At 38.5% G+C, this 27,223-nt stretch overlaps 1 protein-coding gene across 2 annotated transcripts in view; it reads left to right on the plus strand.

Annotated features, from left to right (window-relative positions):
* Positions 1–27,223, plus strand: part of ttbk1a (tau tubulin kinase 1a) — a 65,725-nt gene that overhangs the window by 12,801 nt on the left and 25,701 nt on the right. For both annotated transcript variants that reach the window (XM_075462542.1, XM_075462541.1), the window contains exons 2-11: positions 5,882–6,040; positions 7,656–7,803; positions 10,258–10,331; positions 11,827–11,967; positions 13,702–13,806; positions 20,512–20,577; positions 21,006–21,098; positions 23,518–23,643; positions 23,740–23,894; positions 24,690–24,900. In XM_075462542.1, the coding sequence (XP_075318657.1) occupies positions 5,933–6,040; positions 7,656–7,803; positions 10,258–10,331; positions 11,827–11,967; positions 13,702–13,806; positions 20,512–20,577; positions 21,006–21,098; positions 23,518–23,643; positions 23,740–23,894; positions 24,690–24,900 (1,227 nt within the window). In that variant the 5' untranslated portion in view covers positions 5,882–5,932. The remainder of the gene's footprint in view (positions 1–5,881; positions 6,041–7,655; positions 7,804–10,257; positions 10,332–11,826; positions 11,968–13,701; positions 13,807–20,511; positions 20,578–21,005; positions 21,099–23,517; positions 23,644–23,739; positions 23,895–24,689; positions 24,901–27,223) is intronic.

The raw sequence follows: 27,223 nt of genomic DNA on the forward strand, positions 1-27,223 counted from the left end.
CTTTGAACATATTAATAAATCAATAATTTTTTTTTTATTATTTGATAGATTAAATGTCAATGCCAGAGCAGTATATTAATATTTAGTATAGAGGTCAGGGTCAGATGAATGGTACATTTGTACCATTCATTCACTGAAAAAAGATATTTAGATCAAAATGATTGGATAAAAAAATGTATTCAACTATTTTAAAAATGTTCTTAAATTAAATTAATTCATATTCATTTGAGGGAAAAAAAAATTATTATTTCGTTTTCCGAATTAATTGCTTTTCAGTAGCAGTTGATGTAATCAATTTAATCAAAACACTTATTTCTTTTTTTTTTTTTAAACAGATGTAGTTGTGCGAGCTGTACTGTTATTTCACAAAGGTAAAGTTTAAATAGTACACAGTTTCCGCATGTAATCTATATTTGGGGATCTAGGCTGATCGTTTTTTGTCAGTGTTTAGTTGCAAAATTGCTGCTCTCTTGATTAGATTAAAACTGAATTATCAGTGTTTGCATTGTTGATCAAATAATTCATCTGGCTAACTTTCTTGCTTAGATCTATTTTCACAAACACAATATACAGTGCTGTTCTGTAAGACAGTCCATTTCAGTGTGTGCCCTGTGACTTGCTCTTAATCAATATTTTGTTGCTGCAGTTGGTAACATTGAGCACTATTATGTGTTCATTTGTTTTTCATGAGTTTTCCTATGACTGTTTAGACTCTGCTCATACTTCTTTTGCAGTGTCTTCACAGGGAAACACTCATGTCTGATCACTGCGCATTCAGATAAAAGATATGAAACGCTGTTGTTGTTCTCCTTTTTCTATTTGATGTCAGATTCATCAAATAACTGTGAGTTTAGTTCAGATATTTCACGTCCCAACTGCTCCTCACCTCCTCAGGGTGATGTTTCGCCTCAGGCCTGTGTAGTTCTAAGAAGACAAAGATTTTCTTAAAACATATTTAAGTTTTAAGGTGGAAAAAAAATCAAACCCCCCTGCAGTGAATAATTCATCACATCAGAATTCAATCAGCATTGATTGTCAAATCAATCCATTTGTATGGCACTTGCCACACAAAGGCTACAGTAGTTTAAGTTAGATTCATCTGAAATTCCTGGACATTAACTTTAATTAATTTCTGTGAATTTACTTCATGTGTTGAATCTTTTTATAGAATGCATTCAGAGATTCACAATGATGAAACTTAACCACAAAACTTCAAGCTCCGCTTCACCTCAAATTGTGTCTCTGATACATTTTTGCTTATACAAATGTCCTGCTCTCCAGTCTAAGACCTATCCCTCTTACTCAGGCTTCTTCTGTTTGCCCTTGAGATTTCTGCTCATGGATTTTTGCATTGGATTGGTGTTAAAGAAGCCCGTCAAAAATCTGAGCTGAGTGCCATTTATGATGCTGACTTTACTGCCCACTTGGAAATCCACTATTTTTACTTCACAGCATCTTTTTGAAACAGACTAAATAAAATAAATAAATAAAATAAAAATAAATAACTGTGCTATTTGGAAGTGACTAAACTACAGTTTACACCCTTGTATGGATGGCTGTCTACGTGATGCCTCTCAATGATAGATTTAAACAGGATGTAGATGGATTCTTTAGGAATTATAGGCATTAAATATTAGTTCTTGCTGGGGTTTTTTTATGATTCATGTAAAATATAACTTTATTTATCTGATAGAATGAGAGATCAATGTAAAATAAAATAAATCACAAATTACATAATGATATATGTTCAAATGACAAACAAAGACAAATCACAAGCACAAAAATGTATGCTAATTTCCAGTATTCTTGCTGTAGCATAAATTGGAATGATACTTGTTACACAATAAGATTTTCTTAACTTCAACAGCATTAAGATATTGATATTTTTTCAGTTTATTAACATTGACATGTAGATAACAAAAGTAAAAGCATCATTAATTATGTTTAATTGGATGAGATTACAAGTGATTGGATTGCCTGCAATTGAACTTTAATTAAACTGTAGATGAATAGTGTCCTGAGATTATTTTTGTTGCTAAATAGGAATACATTTAAGTCAATTGAAATAAAAATAAGTTTGATCTTCTGGACCCAGTTAATCAGAATATGTCTAGATGAAGTAGAAAAAACGCATTTACAAGAAGGCAGTAATGTCAGCATCAAACCTGGTATTCTCTTGGCTCTGCGAGAATTTTTGCAGGTGCAAAGAAGATGCCTGAGTGCAAAGAGAAGGACTCCAACAGTAAAGCACAATATTTGTGTAAACGGTGTATCTGAGCAGAGAAATCCACTTTTGAGGGGAAGCAAAGCAAGGAAGGGAATTTTCAGGTGTGGCGGTAGATTTTTAAAAACAAGGACGCCTGGTCTGAAATAAAAAAAATGAAAAATTGGTTCTTGATAAATGATAGTGATATACCACTTCACTGTTGCTAATTGGTCGCCAAAAGTATCTTCTATCTATTCATATGATAATACAAGTTTTTTTTTTTTTTAATTTTTTATTAAGTTGGTGTAGCCACTCGGGTTTTCTAAGTGTTTTGATGAATTTGGCATCACATGGAAATAATAAATGATAAGTTTTGTTCTTATTCGATGATGACTGTACATTGTGTTTGCTGTACGAGGATCTAAAGGCGTAAACATGGTGTATGAAGTGCTGTCCCTCCATTCCCCCCTCCCCCCCTCCTTTGGTGATGTCAGGACAGAGGACTGCGGCGGTCAGTGGTCGCTGTCCTTCTCTTCTTCCACTTCTGGTTAACTGTGCCCTCTGTTTTGGCTTGTAGGCTAACACAGGAACAGGAAGGGTTTTGTCCCGCTCAGGATTTGTTGTAAGCCGTCAGGTTTTCCAGGAGCTCAGAACTATGGTGAGCTCTGACTGACTTCATCAGATCAAAACTGGAATGATGCAAGCCCAGCTACTGGCAGAGCACCCCCCTCCCCCCTCCCCCCTCCCCCCTCCCCCCAATAATGAATTTGTAGATTTGTAAATGAAGAAAAGAAGAAGAAGGTGAGGTTTCATAGTAGAGACGCTCAGGATGTTTCTCTTTGATCTGCTGCTGAGAACCTGTCACAAACCAAAACGCTCTTCTGGTGGACCACAGAGTTTCCTCCCCTGTTTTACACTAATAACGATTCCATACGGAGACGCAAAACTCAGCAAGAATATTTTACTATAGATGGTACTCTCAGTGATTCAGTATGATTTTATTGGGCAGAAATTCACAATCTAAGCCAGCACTGGCCTCTGCCACAACATGCACGGATGTGGATCAATGCATAATGTATATACAAGATATACTGCTATATATATGTATTCTACTGTGCTCTTTTTACTGTTGCAGTTTATGAATATGTGTGATTGTGGATATAACAATACAACAGTATTATACTATACTACACTAGAAGGCTGAATGCGAAAACATTTCATTATGTCATGTAATTCCAATAAAAAAAAACTAGTAAAACTATACTCTAGTGTGTTTTATATTCATGTAGAAATACCAAAGCTGCAGAAAGTTTTATCACTACATTACTCTTATTACTACATATAGATAGTTGCCTATTTTACTATCTAAATGGTATACTATTGTATAAACTAAAAAAAATTGTTTTACTTGCATCAGTTCTGATTGGCCAGTTAGTTTCTCCTTGACTGTTGCTGTGGCCTCAGGGAAACTGTGTGGTCCCACCCTCTGCAGGGACTGGTGTCTCAGCAGTGTGTTGAGGTTTGCTGCAGGTATCACTACATCTCCAGTGTTACAGTGACTCTCAGCTGCTTGTCACTGTGCATCTGTTCACGACGATGACGATGATGATGATGACGTTGATGGTGCTGCTGTCAAACTGAGCTGTATCACTGAAGGTGCAGAGAAGCCTCCTGCCTTACTTTGCAGTCCGTCCAGTCCTCTATCAGAGCTGGTCTGACTGAAAATACAGTGGACGTTCCATTGTTATGTGCAGTCCGCCTGAGCTCTGCATGCACTGATGACAGCCCGTGGCATTGCATGCAGAACAGCATGGTTTGGGGACTGACATGCATCACTTTGAACTTAAGATTTCCCCCACGAATCCACTGAAAGCTGAAAACCTTTCATGGCAGATGTGTTGTATCTGAGAAGAATAAAGCCCGGAGCACAGTTCAGGTTGACCGACTGGAGGACACTAAAATAATGAGTGGTAGCGAATGAATGTTGTTATAGACAGCAGCCTGCAGTGTTTTAATATTTAACAGGCGAACCAGATCATCAACCAACTAGTGTTATTGGAAAGTGTTTTTGCTTGTCTTGTGTTACAGTGTTGTTTTATTCAAAGTCTGCTTTTAATAATTGCCATTACATCTGCGTGAAATGTGAAATAATTTGGAACATTTGGAACGACCACTTTATGGTCAGCTCAGTTATACACTCTATGTGTATTTCAAGAAAACCTAACTTGTGAAGGTTTCCAGGACCTTGTTTACCCTGAAGTTGTCTTCCCCAGGCGTAGCTCACTCCCAAGCTGTTGGTCCCGACAATCTCCTCTAACTCTCATAAAAGTCGCCTAACTTTCGAATCAAACTCATCCAGCTCATTGCCAGAAAGCTCAACCTAACCACTTGATTAACGGAGGTTGTTGGGAGCAGTACTCCACTGCACCTTCCAAGCTAAATCCAAGTTATTGGATTTAACTATATGCCTGGCTCCTTTGATGAAACAAGCTATTAGGCCTAAATAACATGATATATTTGCTTTTACTGTGATGGCTGAAGTATTTTTCCAAATTGGTTTCCCTATCTCTGCAAAAGCTCTTCTTACAAAGAAAAAGAAAAAATTCAGAAACTTAGCAACGGGACAGTAGAATATTTTTCAGTCTATTCTGAACGTATTGAGGTTTAATATCCAGCATTTACTGCATCAGTGTTAGTAATTCTATAATCTTATATATTCTGCTTAATTGCATTATTTAAAAGAATAGGTCAACATTTTGGGAAATACTGGCTCTCTTTCCTGCTGAGAGTAACATGTTTATATTCAAACCACCCTCACACCTGTGATGTAAATATGAAGCTACAGCTTAGCATAAAGACTAGAAACAAAGTTGAGGCTGGCTAAATACACATGGAAGAAAATATACTTCCAAAACTCACTAAGTTTTGATTATGTGGAAAGATTTGTGATGGTTTGTTTCTTTAATGGTGTCACTGACTTCCTGCAGTCAACTTTAGGTGATTTTTCCTGATCAAGTACAGCTTATAACCTCCTAAAATGATGAGTGTTTTTTAATTACTTAAACAAAGCACAAACTTTATTGTGTGTGTATGTAGTTAGACACTTTTTTTTTTCAGATTGATCCAGGCTAGCTGTATTTCCTGTTTCCAGGCTTTATGTTTAAGTTAATCGGCGTGAGATGGAATTTCTAACATCTAACTCTCAGGAAGAAAGTGAAGAAGTACTATACTGCATATTCCTGAGAATTTTAGGCTGTATGTTAATTCATTTAGACCTGGGTGGGATCATATTGGGATGTGCCCATGTTGATGGCTGTCGGCTGTCGCAGCATTAAACCTGCAGCTGCAGTCAGGATGCTGGCAGAGCGTCCAGCTGCTTCCTCTGCAAATATGATATTTGCTCCAGTTACTGCAAATGCCATCACACACCCTTCCCCCCACCTTAACGCCAACTGCAACTGCCCCCCCTCCTACCATCCCGTAGCTGAAGAATGGCTTTTAATGGCAGTCAGCCATTTCCAATGCCTGTTATTATATCGGACTTCTGTGACTGCCCAGCTCAGGGCTGTGGTTAGACTTGCAGTCTCCCAGTATCAAGATGATGAACTGCTCTGTTTTGCTTTTCTGTCCTTCCTCTCTTGCTTCCCCACCTCACCTCCTTCCCCCGCCTCACAGATAAATGGCTCTTTTAAGCTGGGAGCTGCTCGTGTTCTGTCTGGCTGGCAGATGCAGTGCCTAGTCCCCGGCCTCCAGGACAACGCCAACATGAACGGGACGTCCGAGCAGGCCGACATCCTGCCGCCAAACTGCATGGTCAAAGACCGATGGAAAGTGGTGAGTCAGGAAACCTCGCCTTCCATCCGTTCAATGTGCACATTGTATGAATGTATATTTTTGTTTGTTGGGGGTTATTATTCTTTATTATTTTATTCAGTTACTTTACGGTTGAAACACTACAGATGAATATGGTAAATATTTTAACCAACACGGATTGCAATGAAACTTTTTTTTTTTTTTTAAGATATGTTTATTGATTTCACATATAAAAATTACAATTAACATTGAAAGCTTCAATTTTCTTTTTTTTCTTTCAAACAAACCCTTTCAATCCCCCCAACCTCCCCTGCCCTCCTCACTACATACAATAAAACGTGTATGTAACAATTTGGTTAAATAAGCTACTTTCAGAGATGCATATACATATGTCCTTTACACTACCAACATACAATCAAGAGGGGGAAAAAACATATAGACATCCTCTAACTGGGCACATATGAGACAGCAGCACCAAAAATAAAACACAAACAAAAACAGTAGAAAAGTTGGTTAGGGAGTAAGATATAGGGTCAGATTATGCTCTATCAATGCTTAAGGATCTTCAAGTGTTTTTAAGTTATTTATGTATTCTAGTGCCGAGTTCCAGCTTAACTCAAATTTCTCAGGAGCCCCTCTTATATTGTATTTAATTTTTTCGAGACTTAGAAACATCATGAGGTCTTTAAGCCATGTGGATGTTGTAGGGGCAGATAGTGATTTGCAATGAAACTTTTAACAGTTTTTTACATTTCTGACGAAACGTTTTACCCAAATTTGTGACAGAATATGGTTGTATATGCAAATGATGCTCTATCTAATGAATATGCATATATTTGCACAATTGACCGTGACGATATGTGTAAAAATGAACATCAATGTGTGTATTTTGGGGATTTTTTTTTTTCCACTCCTCTGACAGAAGACATGGAGGCAAAAAGATTAACATTGTTTTGATTTTATTCAGCCAAAAGGGGGGGGGTATTAGGACAATTGTCTTAGTACTCAGATGTTGCATCAAGTTTAAACATGGTTACAGAGCTATTACATATAAAATTCAGTACTGTGGTTGTGGGACTTCCATTTGGTTCCTGAAATAATAAGTTACATAATGCAGCTCCTGTCTTAGCCGGTCAGGTTGCAGTGTGCAACCTGCAGGCTTTTTGCACGTAACTGATCATTCTACTGTTTTTACTGAACCAGTGAAATCCAACACATCACGAACTGAAAGACAAACCAAATATAAAAGAAAGAGATCATAATGATATGATAGAAGAGTAGAAGAGGTGGAAAAAAAAAAGCTGTCCTGTTACATTGTGGGTTGTTTTTCATCTTCATTTTTTATTTATACATATTTTTTTTTCATGTGGGTGAAGGAAAAAAAGAGAATAACTGAAACACGAACAAAATTCATGATTATTCATGATGGAATAGCTGTACATATGCTCTTTATATGATAAGATTTTTTTGTTATTACAACACCAACTGATTGCTTTCATTTAAGAAAACCAGATGAAACGAGATGAAAACATACATTTACAGGTTCTGTTTGATGTTGGTGTTATACTTTGTTTAGGGTCATGTAACTCTGAGAAAATGCAGAGTCATCTCTTATTCTCTTTGTGCTGTGTCCTAGCTGAAGAAGATTGGCGGGGGTGGGTTTGGGGAGATCTATGAGGCCTTGGACCTACTGACGAGGGAGAATGTTGCGCTCAAGGTGGAGTCGGCCCAGCAGCCCAAGCAGGTGCTAAAGATGGAGGTGGCAGTACTTAAGAAGCTGCAGGGTGAGACACTGTCACACATTTAAACACGGCCTGTCAGCTTTAGCATTTAGATCTTACCACTAGAAACACTGTTTCACAATCTGTGGAGTTAGTTTACTGTAACTTTTAGTTGTGGCTGCTATGTAGTACGTGTTAGGAGAATTTGTACAATCACCAAATAAAAGTAAGTTTTTGATTGTCTTTTTTTACCAATTGGTCTTGCTGAGGTAAGTCCTTTTTAATGCAAATATACATTTTGTGATATGATTTTGATTGTTTAACTTGTTTATTACAGCTGGGTAAAAACAAATATCCAACTCTTCATACATTGAATTTAATGCTAAGATGAACATTAACGAATGAGGTATAACAGCATTATGTCACTACTGAATTAAAGCAGTGATTGTGTCACATGTGTGCACTGTATGTCAGGTTTGCACATGATTAGTTGGCTGGGCAATGTTTGGAGCAACTTCAGCTTATTCAAAACAGAGTTTGCAGCTGTTGACAAACAGCAACTTCCTGATCAACTGTTCACGGTCCAACAGTCATTCCTCCACCTGCTCGGACTCAAAAGTGTTTCTCTTGCTGCTTTCAGCAAATATCCTGTTATTAAATATTCTGTTAATGATGCGAGCAGATGTGCAGATTTATTATGAGTAACCATTTGAAAACCAGTGGCTTTTTAATATTTTGCACTTCTGTTTCTTCCATTTCGATCCAATCAGTCTAATTGTTCAAATAAATCATGACCTGCCACAACATTATGATAACATAAGCATTTCATTTTGTTTCAACATAGCCTCGCAGAGATTCATGAAACTTAAGATTTTAAGATTTTAAAATATTAATACTTAATATTTTGATTAATGCCCGGGGACAAATTTATTTCTGAAATTGACATTAACAGCATAAATATATATACAATCTGGGCATTTTGAGAAACTGTCATAAAACCATGAAAGTTCTCATTATTGCACTTATACCTGTACAATCATTTCAATCCAAAATATGCTTATGTATACAGTATATTGATTGATTGATTGATTGATTGACTTGAGAGGACACATTCACACCTTTTGTTCTATTTTTTCTTAGATATACTTTATTTGTCTTGGACTCAAAATGTTGCGATTCACAATTAATTTCAACAAAACTGAAAAAATGTGCAAGACAGTAAACACCCTTTGTTTTTTAAAAGTAAATAAGTAGATAAAACCATTTCATCTTCATTCATACATTGAAGGTTGGCTGAGTATACCTTCTCATTTTCAGCTATGATAGTGATGTCAGCAAATGCTTTCACTGTGAGTTTATTTATTTTATTAGAACATTTGAAAATGGCTAAAACAAAATGGCTCTCACAATTTTGTACAGCTCAAGGTGATATCATCAAAGGTCTTTTTATTTCTGTACTGAAAGGTTTTTAATGTACCACAATGTATAACATTGTGTTTGGCCAGTAAATTCCTTAGCTATATTTTTTATTTAGTTGTGTGTTCCATTGTATTATAAAGTATAACTATAAAAGTGGTGAGGTGACAAAAAAGTCCTGCATAAATTGTTGCATTTTTCCTGTGAACTGAATTATTGATGAATGGACTAATCATTGCAGCCCTAAAAGAGATGTTGTAAGACACAACATCACTAAAAAAGCAGTGAGGCTATTGACCAAAGTCTCAAAGTTGCTCAGAGTTGTGATTTTTGGTTTTATATAACCAATTAAACTCTAACATTTTCCTACATCAGTCGGAATGGACCGGGAAGTTTCTGAGTGGCCGTTTATGCTGAGTAACAAACGTGCTCTTAGTAAAGTCTGCTTGGACAACGTTTCAGTAGATCAGCTTCTACAGAAAGAAGTGCATATAAACAATGAGTGAATGTAGAGGACAAGTCTGCATGGTAACAAATTACCAGGTATACGGTCATCCAAAGAGACACATTTATGCCACTGAAGACAGAATATGGGACCCACATGTTTATGACATCCCTGTAATCCAGAAGTAAGGGAGGAAAGTAGCCTGAACGTTCCTCTTTCTACAATTTCAGCTGCTTCTGTATCTGCATTTATGAAAATGTTTTATGTTAAATTCAGAATCAAGCCATCATGCTAAGATCACCATTTTGTATTTTGTTAAATATTATCCAGTATGTATTGTCTTTTAGCTCTCTTTGTGATCTCAACCCATGTCTCTAAGAAAATAATCGGACTCTTTTGCTGCTTCATGCTCCACAAAGTTCAGTGACGAGTTTCTGTGGCTGTCTTTTGCTTGCTGTTGAGCGAATACTGTTATTCACTGATGACACGATCGTTTTTAACACATAAAAGAAAATGCCCAACAAGTTTTAATCAATGGATTTATTTTAAACATTAAAAAAGATAGGTTTTAGATATTTAATGTAGATATAGTGCATCTTGTAGGATTATGTCTACATTATGAAAGTTTGAAATAACCTTTATTCCTTCTTTTTTAGGCAAAAATCATGTTTGCAAGTTTATAGGCTGCGGGAGAAATGACAAATTCAACTATGTGGTCATGCAGCTTCAGGTGAGTCAGAATGTGGGTGGCTACAGACAGACAAAAGCCTTTTATCATGATGAACAACAACACTGAGGTGTGGAAGGAGACATATCAAATGCTTTTTCTTTCTTTACAATTCAACATTGTAAAAAAATGTTTGCCTCTTTTTTTGTAATAAAGAAATGTTTGCCTCTAATGAAGTTTTGGCACTGAGATGGTAAGGACTCAAGGGAATAACAGCAGTTTAATTGTGTCTTTGTAAAAATGCAACACATTATTCATTTTATCTCAAGTGTAAACCACAAAATCGTGCTTCGTCTTCTCGGGAATGATTAGAGTTGAAAAATGGCCGGTAGTTAGGTGAACTTCCATTTATTATAGACAAATAGCTGCTGTGTTGTTAATGTGACGCAGTCATTACAACGATGTCAGAATCAAACTGTTTTGTCCTCATTTCCTCAAATCTCTACTGTCAAAGTGGAGAGAGTGCCACTTACGTGCAAAAAATACCAGGTTGTTATAAACCTGAATCATCCTTTGATAGGTTTTAGTGATCTGCATTTCATTTGATATCATGTTTGTCTGAAAAACAGATGTCTCTAAGAGGTCATGTTTCAGCCGTATGGCAAAATGCTCTGGGCCTCCCTTCTGTTTTTAAGACATTTCTCCCATTTGCTTGGGCCAACTAGTTAGATCCTCCAGAAAAACGCGGGCTAAAATCCTGGATTTTGCGATTGAATATGCGGGGTTTTTTAATGATTTTATGCCGTGAAATTGCGAGAAGTTGCGGAAACTTGCGAATTATGCAAAAAGTTGTGAATTATGCAAAGTTGCAAAATGTGCTGCTACTGAATGAAAAAGAGGCAGTAATGTGCGTCGGTAGGTGAGATCGATTAGCTTTTTTCATTTTGTCTCTCGTTAATTTTCTCTTCACACTACGGTGCTGTTTTCCTTGTGTGTGTCGATGGCAATGACGTCGCAAGCCGCGAGTCGGATATAAATTACATCACAGTTAATTTGGTTCATTTAGACATTTTTTTCTCTTCCCAACTTTATGCAGAAAAGTGCGGATATTGTGAAATCAAGCGAGTCCTGCATATTTCGCATATTTTGCGCGGAAAATGTGATTATTGCGGTGAATATGCGGGTTTTTTGAAAAATATTGACCCCCGCATAATCAGCGGTATTTTGCTGATTTTGCAATAAAATCAGCGATCGCAAAATCGCGTTTTTCTGGAGGGCCTAACTAGTCACAGGCATTGAAATCACCGGTGGCAGGTTTTATACGATAGGACTTTTTTGCAGAACAACATAGAGTTTACCAGAATCCAAACATATGCCACATGTTTCAATGTTCTGCTTTGTTTTAGATGTACCCAAATGAAACCAGAAGCATTTTGCTTTGCAGCCACTGATGTCACTAAACTTGCAAATTTGTCGGCTAATGCCAACTTTACAACAGTTATATGAAAATTAAGATTCTGGTGGCATTCCTTATGTTGTTCTCTCTGTGGGGTCGCAGGGCCGTAACCTGGCTGACCTGCGGAGGAGTCAACCCAGAGGAACCTTCACCATGAGCACCACCCTGCGACTTGGCAAGCAGATCTTAGAGTCCATCGAAGCCATCCACTCTGTGGGTTTCCTGCACCGTGATATAAAACCGGTATGATGACAAAGAACTTTTTAAAAAAAATTTTTAAAGGTCCTGCTGTCATGTGTTTCTCCTCTGTAGTTTTTGTTTCTTATTGGAGAGTTGTTAAGGAGGGATTAAACTTTAAGGATCTCACTGACATTTGATCATGTTTGAACATTTGGTATGTGGACATAGTTTTCTTATTATGACAAAGATGTGTCAACAAATGCAAATAAACATTATTGCCTGAGGTCTAATTGTTACAACTTGGTAGATAAAAGTAGTCTGGATGCAAGCGATGACTTGAAAAACCGCAGTTGGACTGTCAAGCAACTATTTATTGATCTAGCAAGGATGGGATTGTGGAAAATATTCAGCGTCTAACAGTAACATTTAACAGTATTTGTTTTTACTGATTAAAAAAGGTTATTTTTAAAAATATTTTTTTCTGATGATGAAATTTGTTCTTAGATTCAAGGCAAGGCAATTTTATCTGTACAGCACAATTCGTGCACCAGGCAGTTCAAAGTGCAAATATTAAGAGAATATGGAAATATTCTGATATGATGTGAAGTCAGTAACTAAAATATAGAATTTAATTGAGTTGAACTGAATTGTATTGTATTCAAACAGAAAAATATATATATTTTTAAAACTAAATGTGATGTTTAAATTCAGACACTTCAGCATTTTTTGCCTGGTTTCCAGTCAAGTTGAATTTTTTTCACAACTTAAGACTGTGATGTAAGCATCTTGTTTCACAGCTGATCACAGTGAGAACAGAAGAGGATTTTGGAGCATTGTGCTGAATAGATTTGCATAGTAACAAGAGGAGCAGGAACAAGAGCTGGAGGGCAGACGCTGATTAGTGTGAAGGATCAGGAAGGTCAGATTGAAATGAAAAACCTGCAGACTGTCTGCTCTGCCTCCGCACGGTCAGTTCATGAGGCTCATCGGGTTCTCTTCAGTCAGGAACAGGGCTAACGGTTAATAAAGTGCTAAAAGAATCGCAGTAAAAATCCTGTTAACAATCTATTTATGAGGAGTTCTTATACTAATAAATACTTTGGATCTACATATATTTGTTAAATGTTTGACTTAGAAATGTCACAGGGTAGAAGGAGTAGATCATCAGTGACTGCAGTGCAGAAAGAGAGCTGAGGACACAGCTGTGAAGTAATCGATAGAATAAAGAAGTAGTGTTCTTTTTTTATAATTAAGTTAATTCACTTTTCATTGTGATTTTCAGGCCACAAACAAAGAGAAAATGACAATCATAAATGTGGTAACGATTTTATTTACAGCCACAGGCAAAGCTTCCTCACCTTTAATGTCTTTTAATTATCTGATTTCTTTTATTTTTATTTCCAGTGTTAAATTATTTCTGCGTGTCAGTGGAGTCTGTAACACTCAGTATGTGAGAGGAGAATGCTATGCAGAAAGAAGACTCAATGTTAACTCTTTTGTTATAATATGAAGAGCCAAAATAACAGTTTTATTTGACTTTTTATTTAGACTCTTTAATCAGAATGTTTAAACTTGAAGGACAATGTCACCTCTTTTTAAATTGTTAAATATAGAAGTTGGAACCATTAAATATTTTGCAATTTTACGGCCCCAGCAACTTGATCTCTGCTCATATATGATGTTGGGTAGTTTAGCTTTCAGTAAAGCATTGTGCTTGCAGATTCCTGTGATGTTTAGTGAAATATAAGTTGCACTCTGTGTTGGGACCTGACAAGTCTTTGTGCTCGGTTCTTTCAGTCAAACTTTGCGATGGGTCGGCTTCCCTCCACGTACAGAAAGTGTTACATGCTGGACTTTGGTCTGGCACGGCAGTACACCAACACCACTGGAGAGGTCCGACCGGTAAGAAACTGTTAGTCAGTTACACAGAAACCAGACGGCACCAGAAAAACATATCATTTACATCGGGAAAACAATTTTTTAAAAACTATTAGGTTTAAATTATGTATTTAAAAGTACATAAATAATGAAATTCATAAAACTTTGTGCTACTTGTAGTTTTGGCATTGTAAGCTTCATCAAGTCTAATTAAATATCTTATCAGTATTAGACACAGCTTTTCATTTACATGGATTGCTTTTCAAAGTTAATGATAATATTGACAACAGAGAATAAAACAATTGAATAGAAACAAAAATCTAGTCTAGTAAAGTAAAATAGTATTTTGTATATAATTGGGTATTTAGATGCACTGATCTCGATGAGGGATTATTTACAAGACATTCAGGATTGTGGGATTAAATCAAACATTGAATGGTATCTGTCATTGTGACTTTTAAGTTAAAACCAATAAAATATTTTGTGAGATATCTGGATACTTCCATTCTAATTATTTTTCTCAGTTTTTCTCTGCTGTGTTATGTTGTTGAGTTTTCTTTAAGCACTAATGGGGGGGGGGGGGGGACCCACAGGATGACAAATGGGTGTGTTTGCTGCACTGCAGCACATTATCACATTGTGTCGTGTGTCTGTTAGTTGCCTGATGTCCGGTTTCTCAGGAATTCACCGTGATCAATAACTCAATAACAAGTCTTCCTGATCGCATTTTATAGAACTTGACGGAAGCCGTACATTAGAAGCTCAAAACTCTTGATCAATTCTGCTTAGTTTTACTGGTGTAAATGTGCGAGGCTTTTATTGTTAGGGCATACATCCATATGTTATGTGTCGGTAAACCATGAGTTCTGCTGGATTTTTGTAGTTTTCTGCTCATCAAACTAAGCTGCTGCTGTTAGTCTCTTTTCTATTGCACCTCTCTCATTCATTTTCTGCCTCTCTCTATCAGACTGAACTCTGAGCTATTTTTAGATCAGTGAGTACGTGAGCAGCTTCCATTTACTTTACACCCGCCTCCACTTCTCCTCCGCTTCTCACCCTCCTTTTTCATTTTTTTATTTCCTCCTCTCCCCATCCTCATCCACTTTCTGCTCTCCTCTCCTCTTCCGTCATTTCCCCTCGTATCTGCCTCTCCTCTTGTCGTGCTTTCTCTCTGCCTCCCTCCTCTCCTGCAGTGTTGTGTTTCTTCTGTTGCCACAGTAAGATGAATATTTGATGCTTTAACATGCGTCACTGGGCAGGAGTCCTAAAGCTCTTAGTCTCTCTCTCTCGGCCCCCTTCCCTCCACCCATCATGTCTTGTCTCCCACTCGCCCTCTGGTTCTACAGCTGAGTCAGCTTCAGTCCAGTGATCTGTGAGGGTTGTCTATCTCTTGTTCCACCCCTCCCCCTCTCTGTTCATCCTGTTCGCTCTTCTCTTCCTGTCCTTCCTCTGTTTCATCTCTCCATCATCTCTCATCAGCTCTGATCATACATGCACTCCTCCCATCTTCAGCAGGAAGATCTTCGTACATCTGTCTATTGACTACACGTGTTGCAGCAACAAGGATGCATGTTTATCAACTTTAATGACTTAAAGGGATAGTTCGCCTCTTTTTACATGAAGCTGTATGACATCCCATATCAGCAACATCATTTCTGAACATCTTCTTACCCCCTGCTGCGTCCTGTGAGCAGAGTTCCAGCCTCGTTTTGGTGTTGATGAAGGTAGTCCGGCTAGTTGGCTGGGGCTTAAAAAATAAAGCGTTTTGCTTCTCAAAACAATATGCGTTCAAAAGAGTAATACATTTGCATCACAAAATCGTTTTGCATGAAAAAGTCAGACCTCGCATCGCTTGGCGCTATTTTTGCCTCCCCTGATATCAATGTGTCAAGCAGCCACCTAGCGACAGCCGCGCCTGTTACGGTGTTTGCTGCTCGGAAGCAGGGGACTGCTCGCTCTGCATAGTTTACATTGGATGTATAGTAATACATTTGTATCACAAAATCGTTCTCCAGGAAAAAGTCAGACCTCACAATCTCTTGGCCCTATTTTCTCTCCCTTCGTATCACTGCCTGCTGCCGACAGCCGCGCCTGTTACGGTGTTTGCTGCTCGGTCTGCACTTCGGTCTGCACAGTCTACACCAGGGCTGTTCAAATAGCGGCCCGTGGGCCACATGCGGCCCAGAAGCAACACCCGAGTGGCCCAACTTGTGGTTCAGGCAAAAAAGCTGAGAAAAATGCAACACTCCACGTAACCTAGCAACACACAACCAACCCACAAGGCAGCGCGTTGTTCTGAAAGTTACTGAAAGAACCAAGTTAGCAGCTCAACTCCAACTGAAAAAGTTTGTCTCTCTCTATGAAACCGTCGTTTTAACCCCGCCTGGGCGGATAGACGCCGTTTTATTTTACCACCAACTCCACACGGTTCTTTTTTATTCACTTAAACGCATCTTGTGATGTGCTACGGACAGAAATACGACCAGAATGTTACTTTGATTTCATTTAAAAAGGGGAGACGATATTTTGTGACCAAAATATTCTTTTTGGTATTTTAAAGTTAAAAATAGCATCACTGTAAACTCAGGTTCGATTTATTTAGAGAAGGTTTTAATGCACTTTTTGATGTTCTTATGTCAGATATGTTTATTTCATTTCAAAAGGGAAAACCATTTCATCCCCATTGATGTGCACTTTTTGTTTTTAATGCCCGGGTTATTTCAGGAGTCACAGTACTGCGACTACCTCGGTTCATTTAAAAGTTTTGAAATGTGTTTTACAAAAATACAAAGAGGGGAAATGATGAATAAACATCACATGTTATTTCATTATATTTGTGTTGGTTTGAAATTTGTCATCACCTCCTCCTTACTGACCGCTGAAAATGTCCGGCCCAGCTTAAGGTCTCGGTTTTAAAATCTGGCCCAACTGAACTTGTAATTGAACAGCCCTGGTCTACACCGTGAAACAGGCTGTCATGGGATGTCATACAGCTTCATGTCAAAAGAGGCGAACTATCCCTTTAAGGGCAAAGATACAACCCAGTATGAATCCAGTTAATCACATTTTAAAGCCGAGTCATCTTCTGGATAGTTACACTGTGACACAGTTCTGTTTTATCATCACACGGGTCTTCTTTTTCTTTTCTTGCTTGTAGCACAACCTACAGACTACAAACAGGACGAACAATGTAACAAGTACAAGGACAGGAAAAAGAAAGATTCACTGTTCTGTGTACAAATGTTAAGTCCATTCATTTGAGCCCCTCTTCTTGGGCTCAATAAAACATGCTTCTTACTTGATTTGGGATATATTCATGCTGGCTCGTGATCTGCTGAGCCACAAGGAAGTGGTGATGATTTCATTGGTCAGTTTCGTAACTAGCATTCTGTTGGGCGGGGGATTTTTTGCAGGACGCTCTCACAACAATCCAAACAATGAAAATCCAAGCCAGAGTGTACGAAGAAGGGCAGAGACTGGAGCGCAAACATTTGTACGCACAACAATGAATCTGGGTGCAGATTTAAGATGGAGCAGTGCATATCTGCACACAAGCAGTAACTTTTTTAACCTAAGGGCAGAGTTGTGAGAAATAGCAGCACAATAGCTAAGTTTGAAAACGAGGAAGCCACCTCTAAAATTAAAAAAGTACACCCAATAAAGGATTTTTTAACCATCGTAGATCTGAAAGGGAAAATCTACCCAGCATGCGTACATTCTTAAAACTCAAAAAGCAGATAGTGGATCGCAGGTGGCCTTGATAGATCCAACCAGAACAGAGTTGGGGATAATTCAACCTGATCCAAGATACATTAAACAGTGTTTCTGGTAGACAGAACTTTTGACGCTTCACTGGGGAAGTTTTATTCACTATGAATTGGCAGTTCATAAATTCTTAAACTGAAATAATAGGCATTAAATGTGGCACACTACAAAGCAAACAGAGTATTTCCAGACATAACCTCTCCACCTGTTACTGGATCAGCTCCCCCTGCTGTGGGCCTGTAGTTGATTTGAAAAGATGTGCTGATGAACAAATCATCTGGATGGAATAAATCGCTCCTCTGACTAATTATGTGTGCGATTTGGATAAGATTAACTCAAACAATTCTTATTTTCAGAACCGTTAACCATGAACAGAGATGGCATTTCTAAAGTATGCCTCAAACCTTTAACATAATCATGGTTACAATAGAATCAGGATTGTCAGTTAATTAAGTGATCAAATAATTCAAATTTTAAAGCAAATTTGACGAAAAATTATATTTATTGCTTTGTAAATGAACTTTTAAAAGTATATTTTTGAACTTGGCAGTAAGCACAATATGGAAATCGATTTGAGTTCTCTGAAATTAACTTTTTATTTTTTATTTTTCCCTGGCTATTTAAGGACTAAATTAAATTTATAACTAAGAAAATTAACGAATTAATGAAATTCAATATCAGCAAAATAAATAAATGTTAATTTTTTTTTTGTTTTTTTTTTAATAGATTTCAAATAGATTTCAAATTGATGCCAATTTATCAAAAACCATGAAATGTAAAAGTGTCTTGGCTGGATTAAAGCAGCACTTTTATGTTTTCATTACATATTTAGGTGACAATTTGTAAAATATTCAGTCCATATTAAACACCAGCCATTCACCCCCTTATTTATGTTCCGTGACATTTCTACATTTTGCCTTCATTTGTTTGGTTTTTCTTTTTTCATATTTTGAACATGTTTTATTTCAATCTCTTTATGTTTCAGTGTTGTTTTTGTTTTTCTTACAGTTCCTTTGGACTTATGATTTTGACGTGCATGCCACCCGTTTCTCCATCACCTCCATGAATACCCAGGGATGTGAGTGGTTTCTGTAGCCTTTAGAGGGATCACAGCCAGCTGACCATGAAAATTAAAGTTGAATGAAATGAACATTTAAAAAGAACATACGGTGACAATGACTTAATATCACACATAACACAAAGTTTTTTCTTTTTTATTGTAATGGGCAAACAAACGTTCGAACCAATGGTTTTCTATTTACCTGAACCAGTTTGTTTATTTCTAGGAGACAAAAATAGGAAACAAATGTTTTAACTTTTGTTAAAAAAAAGCAATGTTGCCCAACCTTTTTCTTCTTTACATTCAACTGTTCATATATATATACAGCCCTAATATACATTTTTTATATTTTTATATATATATATATATAAAATGTATATTAGGGCTGTCAATCGATTGAAATATTTAATCGCGATTAATCCATAGATTGTCCATATTTAACTTGTGATTAATCACAAGCTTTGATATATATTTTAATATGTTCTAAATGCACCTTAAATAGTTTTTTTTTTAAAACTCTTATCAACTTGATGGCAGACAAATATGCATTCTTTATGCAAATGCTTTTTATATTTACATTAAAAACCCAAAACATAATGTTCTGATACACACTGTCCAGAACATCCTCATCTAAAAAGCAACAACAGAAGGGCATTTTGACCTGAATGTAACATTATTTCCAATGTGTAACATCCACACTTTAAGAAAATAATTTCCCACGTTGTAACTGTGTCTAACCTGGCAACCAAGGTCTGCCTTTGGTGAGAGGGAGTGGAGATCTCTGCATCAGCTGTGTGTTTTGCTCGCAAGTGATATTTAAGACTCAACGTACTGCGGCGATAACTCAATTCACATTGACAGAAACGGCAGATAACTTTGGTCCTGTCGAGAGAACTATCTAGCAGGATTTTGAAGATAAACTTGCCATTCAAAATACCCTTTTCTTTATCTAATTTAGCTAGCTATCCACAAGATTAGGCCCAATCCCTTCCTGATTTGTCAAACTACGGACATTTATAGAACTTTAATCTTGTGTCCAAAAAAAATAGTGGCATTAGAGAAATTTTTGTTAATTTGTTATTAACGCTTTCATTTTGACAGCCCTAATTTTTATCTGGTCGTTTCTTTGTATTCCAAGGTGATTTTTCATCACCCACATCATTTAAAAACAACAAAAAAAAACACTGAGGATGACTTGAAATATTTTCTCACTGGCTGTTGGAGTGAACAAAATCAGATTGACAGGAAAAACATTCCAAAACGTGTTGAGTATGTCTTATATTCCTGTTCACCACACAAATATGAACTGACAATAGCTTCCAGACTGTTGGGTGCTTGATTTTAGTTTGCCAGAAAATAGAAGCGCAGGCCTCTGCAGGATGTAAACAAAATGGAGCAATGACACTGTAAAAGATGTAGTCTGATAGGCATATGACTTGTAGGGAAGAGGATTACTGCTGTATAAACTTGCACATTTAAATTGAAATACTGATTGTCCCAGTTGCTTTATGTGCTGTCAATTTGTCTGTCAGTCATTTAAATCAGTGTTGCCTAACACTTATGGCATTTTCATACTGGAATAAGCCACATTAATTAGAGTATTTTTTTAAGCTGAGTTGTAATTAATGTCTGTATGACCACCATTCCATGTTTTGAACTAAGTTGCAATGAAAATGCAGCAAACTGATGAGGGTGGGTCATGGTTGGAGCACAATCATTTTTGAGGAAATCAATAAAATTCTGATTAAATAGATATTTAGAAATTCTGATGCAAGAAAATCTCAGCCCCAAGATACAATTGTTGCACTTGTACATAATGTAGAAGTACAAGATGCAGTGGTGAGTTGTGATCTTGAAGCGTGTGAATGTGAGTGCTGACTAACTTTGCTCTGTCGTGTGTTCAGCCAAGAACTGTTGCTGGTTTCAGAGGAACGGTCCGCTACGCTTCAGTTAACGCTCACAAAAACAAGGTCAGTGCTGTTTGCTCTCTTTGATGGCTAATGAGTTCAGCTGCTATTTTGATTTAAAAAAAAACAAAAAACGTAATGAGACAGTTCAGCAAAATGGAATGAATGATAGACTGTCAACTTGTTTACATTATTACATGAAACATTCCACATGGGGTTTTGTTGTTAAGGTTTGACTGGTGCTTTGTAAAAGGCGATATCTCGTAGTCTTCTTTTGAAATCATTTAAAGGCCCACATGGCAATAACCCTCAACAACTGTTTATTTTGATAAATTGAACATGTAAAAATCACAGAGCATGTAAATCTGTTCAAAATCTGTTCAAATTTGTACTTAATGTGGTCATAATTGTCTGCAACAGTCAAATATACAATGCTTTAAAACCAACATTTAGATTGATAACTGAGAGAGGCTTTTCTTGTGCTCTTCCAGGAAATGGGTCGCCATGATGACCTTTGGTCATTGTTTTACATGTTGGTTGAGTTTGCTGCTGGACAACTACCGTGGCGGAAGATCAAAGATAAGGTCAGATGGTTTCTCCTGCACAACTAAAACAACAATACAAGAATTTGGTTTGTTTGGTCCTCCAACAGCCTAAAAGTGATGAGATGAGATGAGAAAAAAATAAAAAGAGGGAGATTTTCATTGGAGACATTTTGATCAAGTTAGCAAGAATTGATACCCTATATGTGTCCAACCTTTTACACGATGGCAGCCCCCCTGTGACCCTGAATAGGATTAAGCGTGTATAGAAAATGGATAGATGGATGGATGATACCCTATACTGTACGAACTGAAATCTACCTGATCATTTCAAACCATCAGATGTTTAAATGTTTAATTTAGATGTTTAATGATGTATGTTCAAAGTCTTTGAGACTTCACTGAGTCAAAAGATAGATCAGATATAGTGTTAAAAAAAAAGAAAGAATCAGAAGTAGATTCAAAAAGAAAAAATTAATGAAGTTTAAGACTGCTATGTGCTGCTATGCTGTACTGCGTTTTTTGTAAATCACAACTAAAAGTCAGGTCAGACATTAATTGCAAACGGAAGCTCATTCAGTTGTTCACGAAGGAGAGTTCCCAATATCTTGTTTGTGTCTACAGGGTAGTCCTTTTAGTCAAAGAAATATCAATAGCAGTTTTATATATTGAGGAAATGTGATGTGATGTGAAAGAAATGTAATTATTTTTGCAATAACATCAGTTGTTTGCTTTAAAATGTGGAGCTCCAAAACATCATGTTAAAGTGTTTGAGTGATCTTTCCGTTTCTGAAACGGTGACTATAATAAAACTAAAGCAGTTGTCACAAAATTGTCAGAAACAACAGTGGGGGTGTACTAATGAGTAAAACATAGACACAATGGGACAAGAGGCAAAAAAAAATACTCATTAAAACCGAATTCCCAATAAAGCTGTTTTCATTCACATATTTTTCTATTTGATTTGACAGAAGGCTAAACACGTCAGAAATTGTGACAAAAAAATAACCCATTAGGACGATCACATAAAGGTCACATAAAGCATATCCAGACTGTCGCTCTACTCTAATAAAATCTTGATTTTATAACTGCAGTGTCTTCTTACAAAATCACTCTTCAAATCACTTAAAGACCATGTCTGTGCAGAAATTTGGCTATACCTAAATATATGATCTCCAATAGTCTTGAACTTTTTCTCATTCAGTCCACAATGCAGTGGCATCGGACATCCTTGTGTCAATAACTCGATTCAGCACCACTGTTTGTATACTGGGATAAGGACGGTGGTCTAATTAAATGGCCTCGTCAACCTGTGATCATGTCTCGACTCAACTTTGCATTTAATCGTACTGACAGTCTTGTTCAGTCAGTGTTTCCATCAGAATTTCAGGCATCTTTGCTCTTATAAATAGGGATGGGAATCGTGAACCGGTTCTCTGTGTTCCAATTCCTTGGAATCGTTTGGCGATTTTGCAAACGATTCCCTTATCGATTCCAGTGGGCGCAAATGACGTCACCACGCAACGTTGCGTGGCGAGTCCAGTGCAGCCAGCAGCCAACAGTAAACATGGCGCCCAAGTGGTACAAACGCTCGAAAGTTTGGTTACACATCCCTAAAAAAGACGACAACAGGGCAACTTGCAAAGTGAATATTTCATAAAAGGGAGGAAATACTACCAACATGCAATAACTATGAATGAATGTCGCGTTTTCGATCCGCTCCGGACTAACGTTGGTGAATCTGAACCCAGCAACGTTAGCAACGTTAGCATGTCCTCGGCTAACACTGCATTCACTTACTAACTAACAAACACTGCCTATCATGTTAGCGCCATTTGCCTCATTGTAAAACCTGCTGTTAGTAACGGTTAAGGTTAAATGAATTCCTTCTCAGGCATTACATTTAGATGAAATCATGAGAGACAGAGCCTGACTGGCTCAGAGCCAGAGGCTGGTGGTACTACCCCCAGTTCACCTCTCCCTCCAGCTTCTCCTTTCACCAGAGCAGGAAGAGTTAAATTACCCAGGCCAGGATAGACCAATGTGGACCTCACCGTTGTTGGGTTTGTAAGGTCATGACTCGTGTTACTTCTAAACTAAACAAAGTTGATGCTAATCAAGCAGTTTGTTGTCCTTTTTCTCCAAATGAGAATCGGTAAGGGAACCGACAAAGAACCGAATCGTTAAGCAGAATCGAAAATGGAGTTGGAATCGTAAAAATCTTATCAATTCCCATCCCTACTTATAAACTTGCTGTCCACCCTGTGCTCAGATAGCTGACATGTAGACTTATAAGTGCAGAAACTGGAACAACTATCAACTTAAAAACTGAATATCAGCCTTTTAGCACAGTCAATTCTATATCATGAGATGTGGACTGCCTAGTAATCTTCTTTAATCTTCTTCATCTGAAGTTGATTTTCGATGGGGTTTCTGATTTTTTTTTTTTTTTTTTTTCCAGGAACAAGTTGGTCAGATTAAAGAGCGTTACGACCATCGGTTGCTGCTCAAACACATGCCTTCAGAGTTTCATATCTTCCTGGACCATGTTCTGGCCCTGGACTACTATACCAAACCAGATTACCAGGTAAACAAGCAAGAGTCAGAACAATGGTCCCTGCTTCAGCACCAATATCAGCACTGTAATCTGGATTCATGACTCCATCTTGTTTTTTTTGTCCAGCTGCTGATGTCAGTGTTTGAGAACAGCATGAAGGAGCGAGTCATCACTGAGAATGAGCCTTTTGATTGGGAGAAGGGAGGAGGTGATGTCACATTGTCAACCAGTGCCTCCACCCAACCTCAGCACAATACCCGACCCACTGCGGCCATTGTGGGGTAAGAATTTAAACTGAGCAAGAGAAAAGAATCACGCATGGGCGTCACACCCGTGGGGGTTGGGGGTGTTTCGACACCCCCACTTTTACAGCAAGACGATTTCACCTTTTTGAATTTTCAATGACCAAATAAAGTTTTAACAAATCATAAAATGTGTTTTAAAGACCCTGTACCCTCTTTAGAATAATTCTATCCAGATTTGAGCAGTGTAACTATTGTAGTTTCCATACAGGATCTAGTTTAGGGTGATCAAAATGCAAAAAAAAATGCAGTAAAATGGGCCTGTTCTGCATTTGTACAAATCAGAAAAAGGTTTCACAAATCCCAAACAAGGTTTTAATGAATCTACAGCCTCTTTAGAATAATTCCATCCAGATTTGAGCAGTCTAACTATTGTAGTTTCCATACAGGACCTAGTTTAGGGCGATCAAAATGCAAAAAAATGCAGTGAAATGGCCCTTTATGCCCATCCATTTAATTCGCGAATCAGATGCCAACTTCAGCGTCGTGTCTATGGGCTTGATGTGGCGCTCATGTGCCCCCCCTGGAACACCTCCATATTTAAAATCCCTGCTCCACCCCTGGAATCACGTGTGGAGTTTATTCAAATCTTATTCCTTTTTGACATATTTGTGGGTTTTCGTGTCTTTGGTTTGCCAAATCTTTCAGACTGTAAACACTTTGTGATAAAACAAGCCAGAACACCAAAATAAGATAGATTATTATATTATATATATTTTTTTTCTGTATTGTTTCTGAAATACCTTCTGTATGAGAATTATTTTGTGTCTGCAGTGCCGTTGTGACGCCAATTCCCGGAGACCAACAGAGGGAAAATACAGATGACGTTCTGCAGGACGAACATCTAAGCGATCAGGAGAATGCTCCTCCGCCCCCACCTAGCCGACCAACCGGTGAGACGGTTGTTCAGCATGCTGGAGAGCCGGGAGAGCCCTGGGAGGACACGGACTTCAACCGTAACAGACTCAGGATCAGCCTTAACAAGGTCTGAACTGAACATCGAACAACTATAACTTTTAATGTGGTGCTATTTTATTCAAGAGTGGTTAGAAAATGGTTTGCTAAGACCACAAATTTAAAGACATGGTAGGTAATCCTGTTCAGAAACACATTTTGTAATACTGGGTGAAATGGTCCGTCTATCCTGAGAGATATCTATACAAGATGTATTTAGAAAAAGGGACGAAAATAATCAGACCTCTGTGGCAGCTGCAGGACTGAGAAAAAGCTGATCGCCTACAAAAAACCAATCAGATGCCTCTGCTCTCTGCCTACGCCCCCCTCTGCCGGCTCCCTGCTCCATGTGCGCATGCGGTTCCACCGGCTTTGGATGAAGCACTGACGGAATGGGGAGGGGGGGGTGGAGCTTAGAGGAGTGGACACTTTCGAATCTTGCTAGCTCTCTTGCTAGCTCTCTAGGATTACCTACCATAGCTTTAACCTTTAGTGATCAAATTTAACCATTATAGCTCTATCTGTCATTCCCACCTGACGACCACACGGTCTCAGCACTAATCTCAAACTGTGTCTCTGACATGTCAAAATGGATGAAAGCCCACCACCTCCAACTGAACCTCTCTAAAACCGAACTGCTCGTCTTTCCAGCCAAACCAACCATACACCACAGCACCTGCATCCAAACTCAATCCCTATCTCTTGCTCCATCAAAGGTAGCTAGAATGACGCTTGGGTGTCATGATTGATGACCAACTAACCTTTAAAGATCTCGTTACCTCTGTTGCTCGATCGTGCCGCTTCGCATTGCTAAACATAAGAAAGATCAGGCCGTAGCTAACCCAACACGCCACCCACGGCGCGTCTGGTTTTCGGTCAGCCTAAAAGAGCTCATGTCACCCCTCTGTTCACTGAGCTCCACTGGCTACCCTTAACCGCCCGCATCTAATTCAAGTCACTAGCCCCTTTCACACTGAGACCCGCTACCTTAGCGGGTCCAAATTGCAACTTCGACCCGCGTTGAGCAATGTGAACGCTTGGCGTGTCAGGGTGACCCGTGTCGCCTGAAGCCGAGTTCAGGGGGCGTTGCCTACTGGCAGAGTGTCACACGAAACACATCAAATGCTGGGCGTGTACAATGACGTAGGCACAAGCCATGCGTCGGAGGTAGGGTTAAATACAGAGTGGCTTCCTCCCCAGATGGCATGGCACATGTCAAAATATGGCCAGTCCAATCGCCTCTGCCACTCCTGCATGTGGTCATTAACCGCATGGAACTTTTTCCTCATGGCTTTTAGTTTGTTGGTCAGCTGCGTCTTGCTGCGTGGGAAACCGCGCTCTCCCATCTTTCTCGCCAGCCCTTCCAGCAGAGGTCCATCTTTCACCGTCCCAGACATGTGGCGGTAAATAACGTCCTCTGCTCGGAGGCTGAGGAGCTTGCGGACCTCCTTGTCTCCCCAGTTGGCCATCTTCAAAAATGTCTCGAACTCGATGTAAAACAGACTGAAACTTGTCCTCACCTGTCGCTGTTGTTCTGAATCAGCTGTCCATTCTGTCTTTTAAACTCCTCACGTCACGCCACGCCCTCGTCCGACCCGCGTCAATTGCTTTCACACCAAACTCTGCTCGGCAAAAAGACTAGGGTCCAACGCGGGTCGAATGGCGAGTCGAGTTGACACGCCAGCCCGGGTCGTCAGTGTGAAAGGAACAGCGGACACGCTAAATTCGCGATTTAAACGCGGGTTATTCCTCAGTGTGAAAGGGGCTACTGATGTTAGCCTACAGAGTCCTTAATGGAACGGCTCCCATCTACTTGAATGCTCTTGCAAAGGCTTATGTCACAACTCGGTCACTCCTGTCGTCACAGGATTGTCGTCTAGCGGTGCTTACGCCACGCTTTAGACCATCCAGACTCTGTTCATGTGTCGTTCCACGGTGGTGGAATGACCTACCGAGCGCTACCAGAACAGGGGCGTCCCTGAATTTCTTCAAGAAACTCCTGCAGACTCAGCTCTTCAGAGAGCATCTCCTATCCCAGCACTTAGCCTGTACTTCCCTACCCCCTCTACTGCACTTTATCTTTCTGTACGTCCCTCTACGTCTGCACTCTATCTCTGCACTATCACCCCTGTCACCTCTGACAGAGTCTGACTAGTGGTTTCCATGTAGCTTATTGTTATCTTTGATGTTGGCTGTAATGTTATATATTTTTTTTTCAATTGTAAGTCGCTTTGGATAAAAGTGTCTGCTAAGTACATAAACAAACTAGCTGCATTCTGTCAGTGAGTGTTACATGGGTGAGGCAGCTAGTTTTTCTCTTAAAATTCCAAAATGTTCTCTAATTTTTCTCTTCT

The sequence above is a fragment of the Odontesthes bonariensis genome, chromosome 4, assembly GCF_027942865.1.
Source record: "Odontesthes bonariensis isolate fOdoBon6 chromosome 4, fOdoBon6.hap1, whole genome shotgun sequence".
NCBI classification, from domain to species: Eukaryota; Metazoa; Chordata; class Actinopteri; order Atheriniformes; family Atherinopsidae; genus Odontesthes; species Odontesthes bonariensis.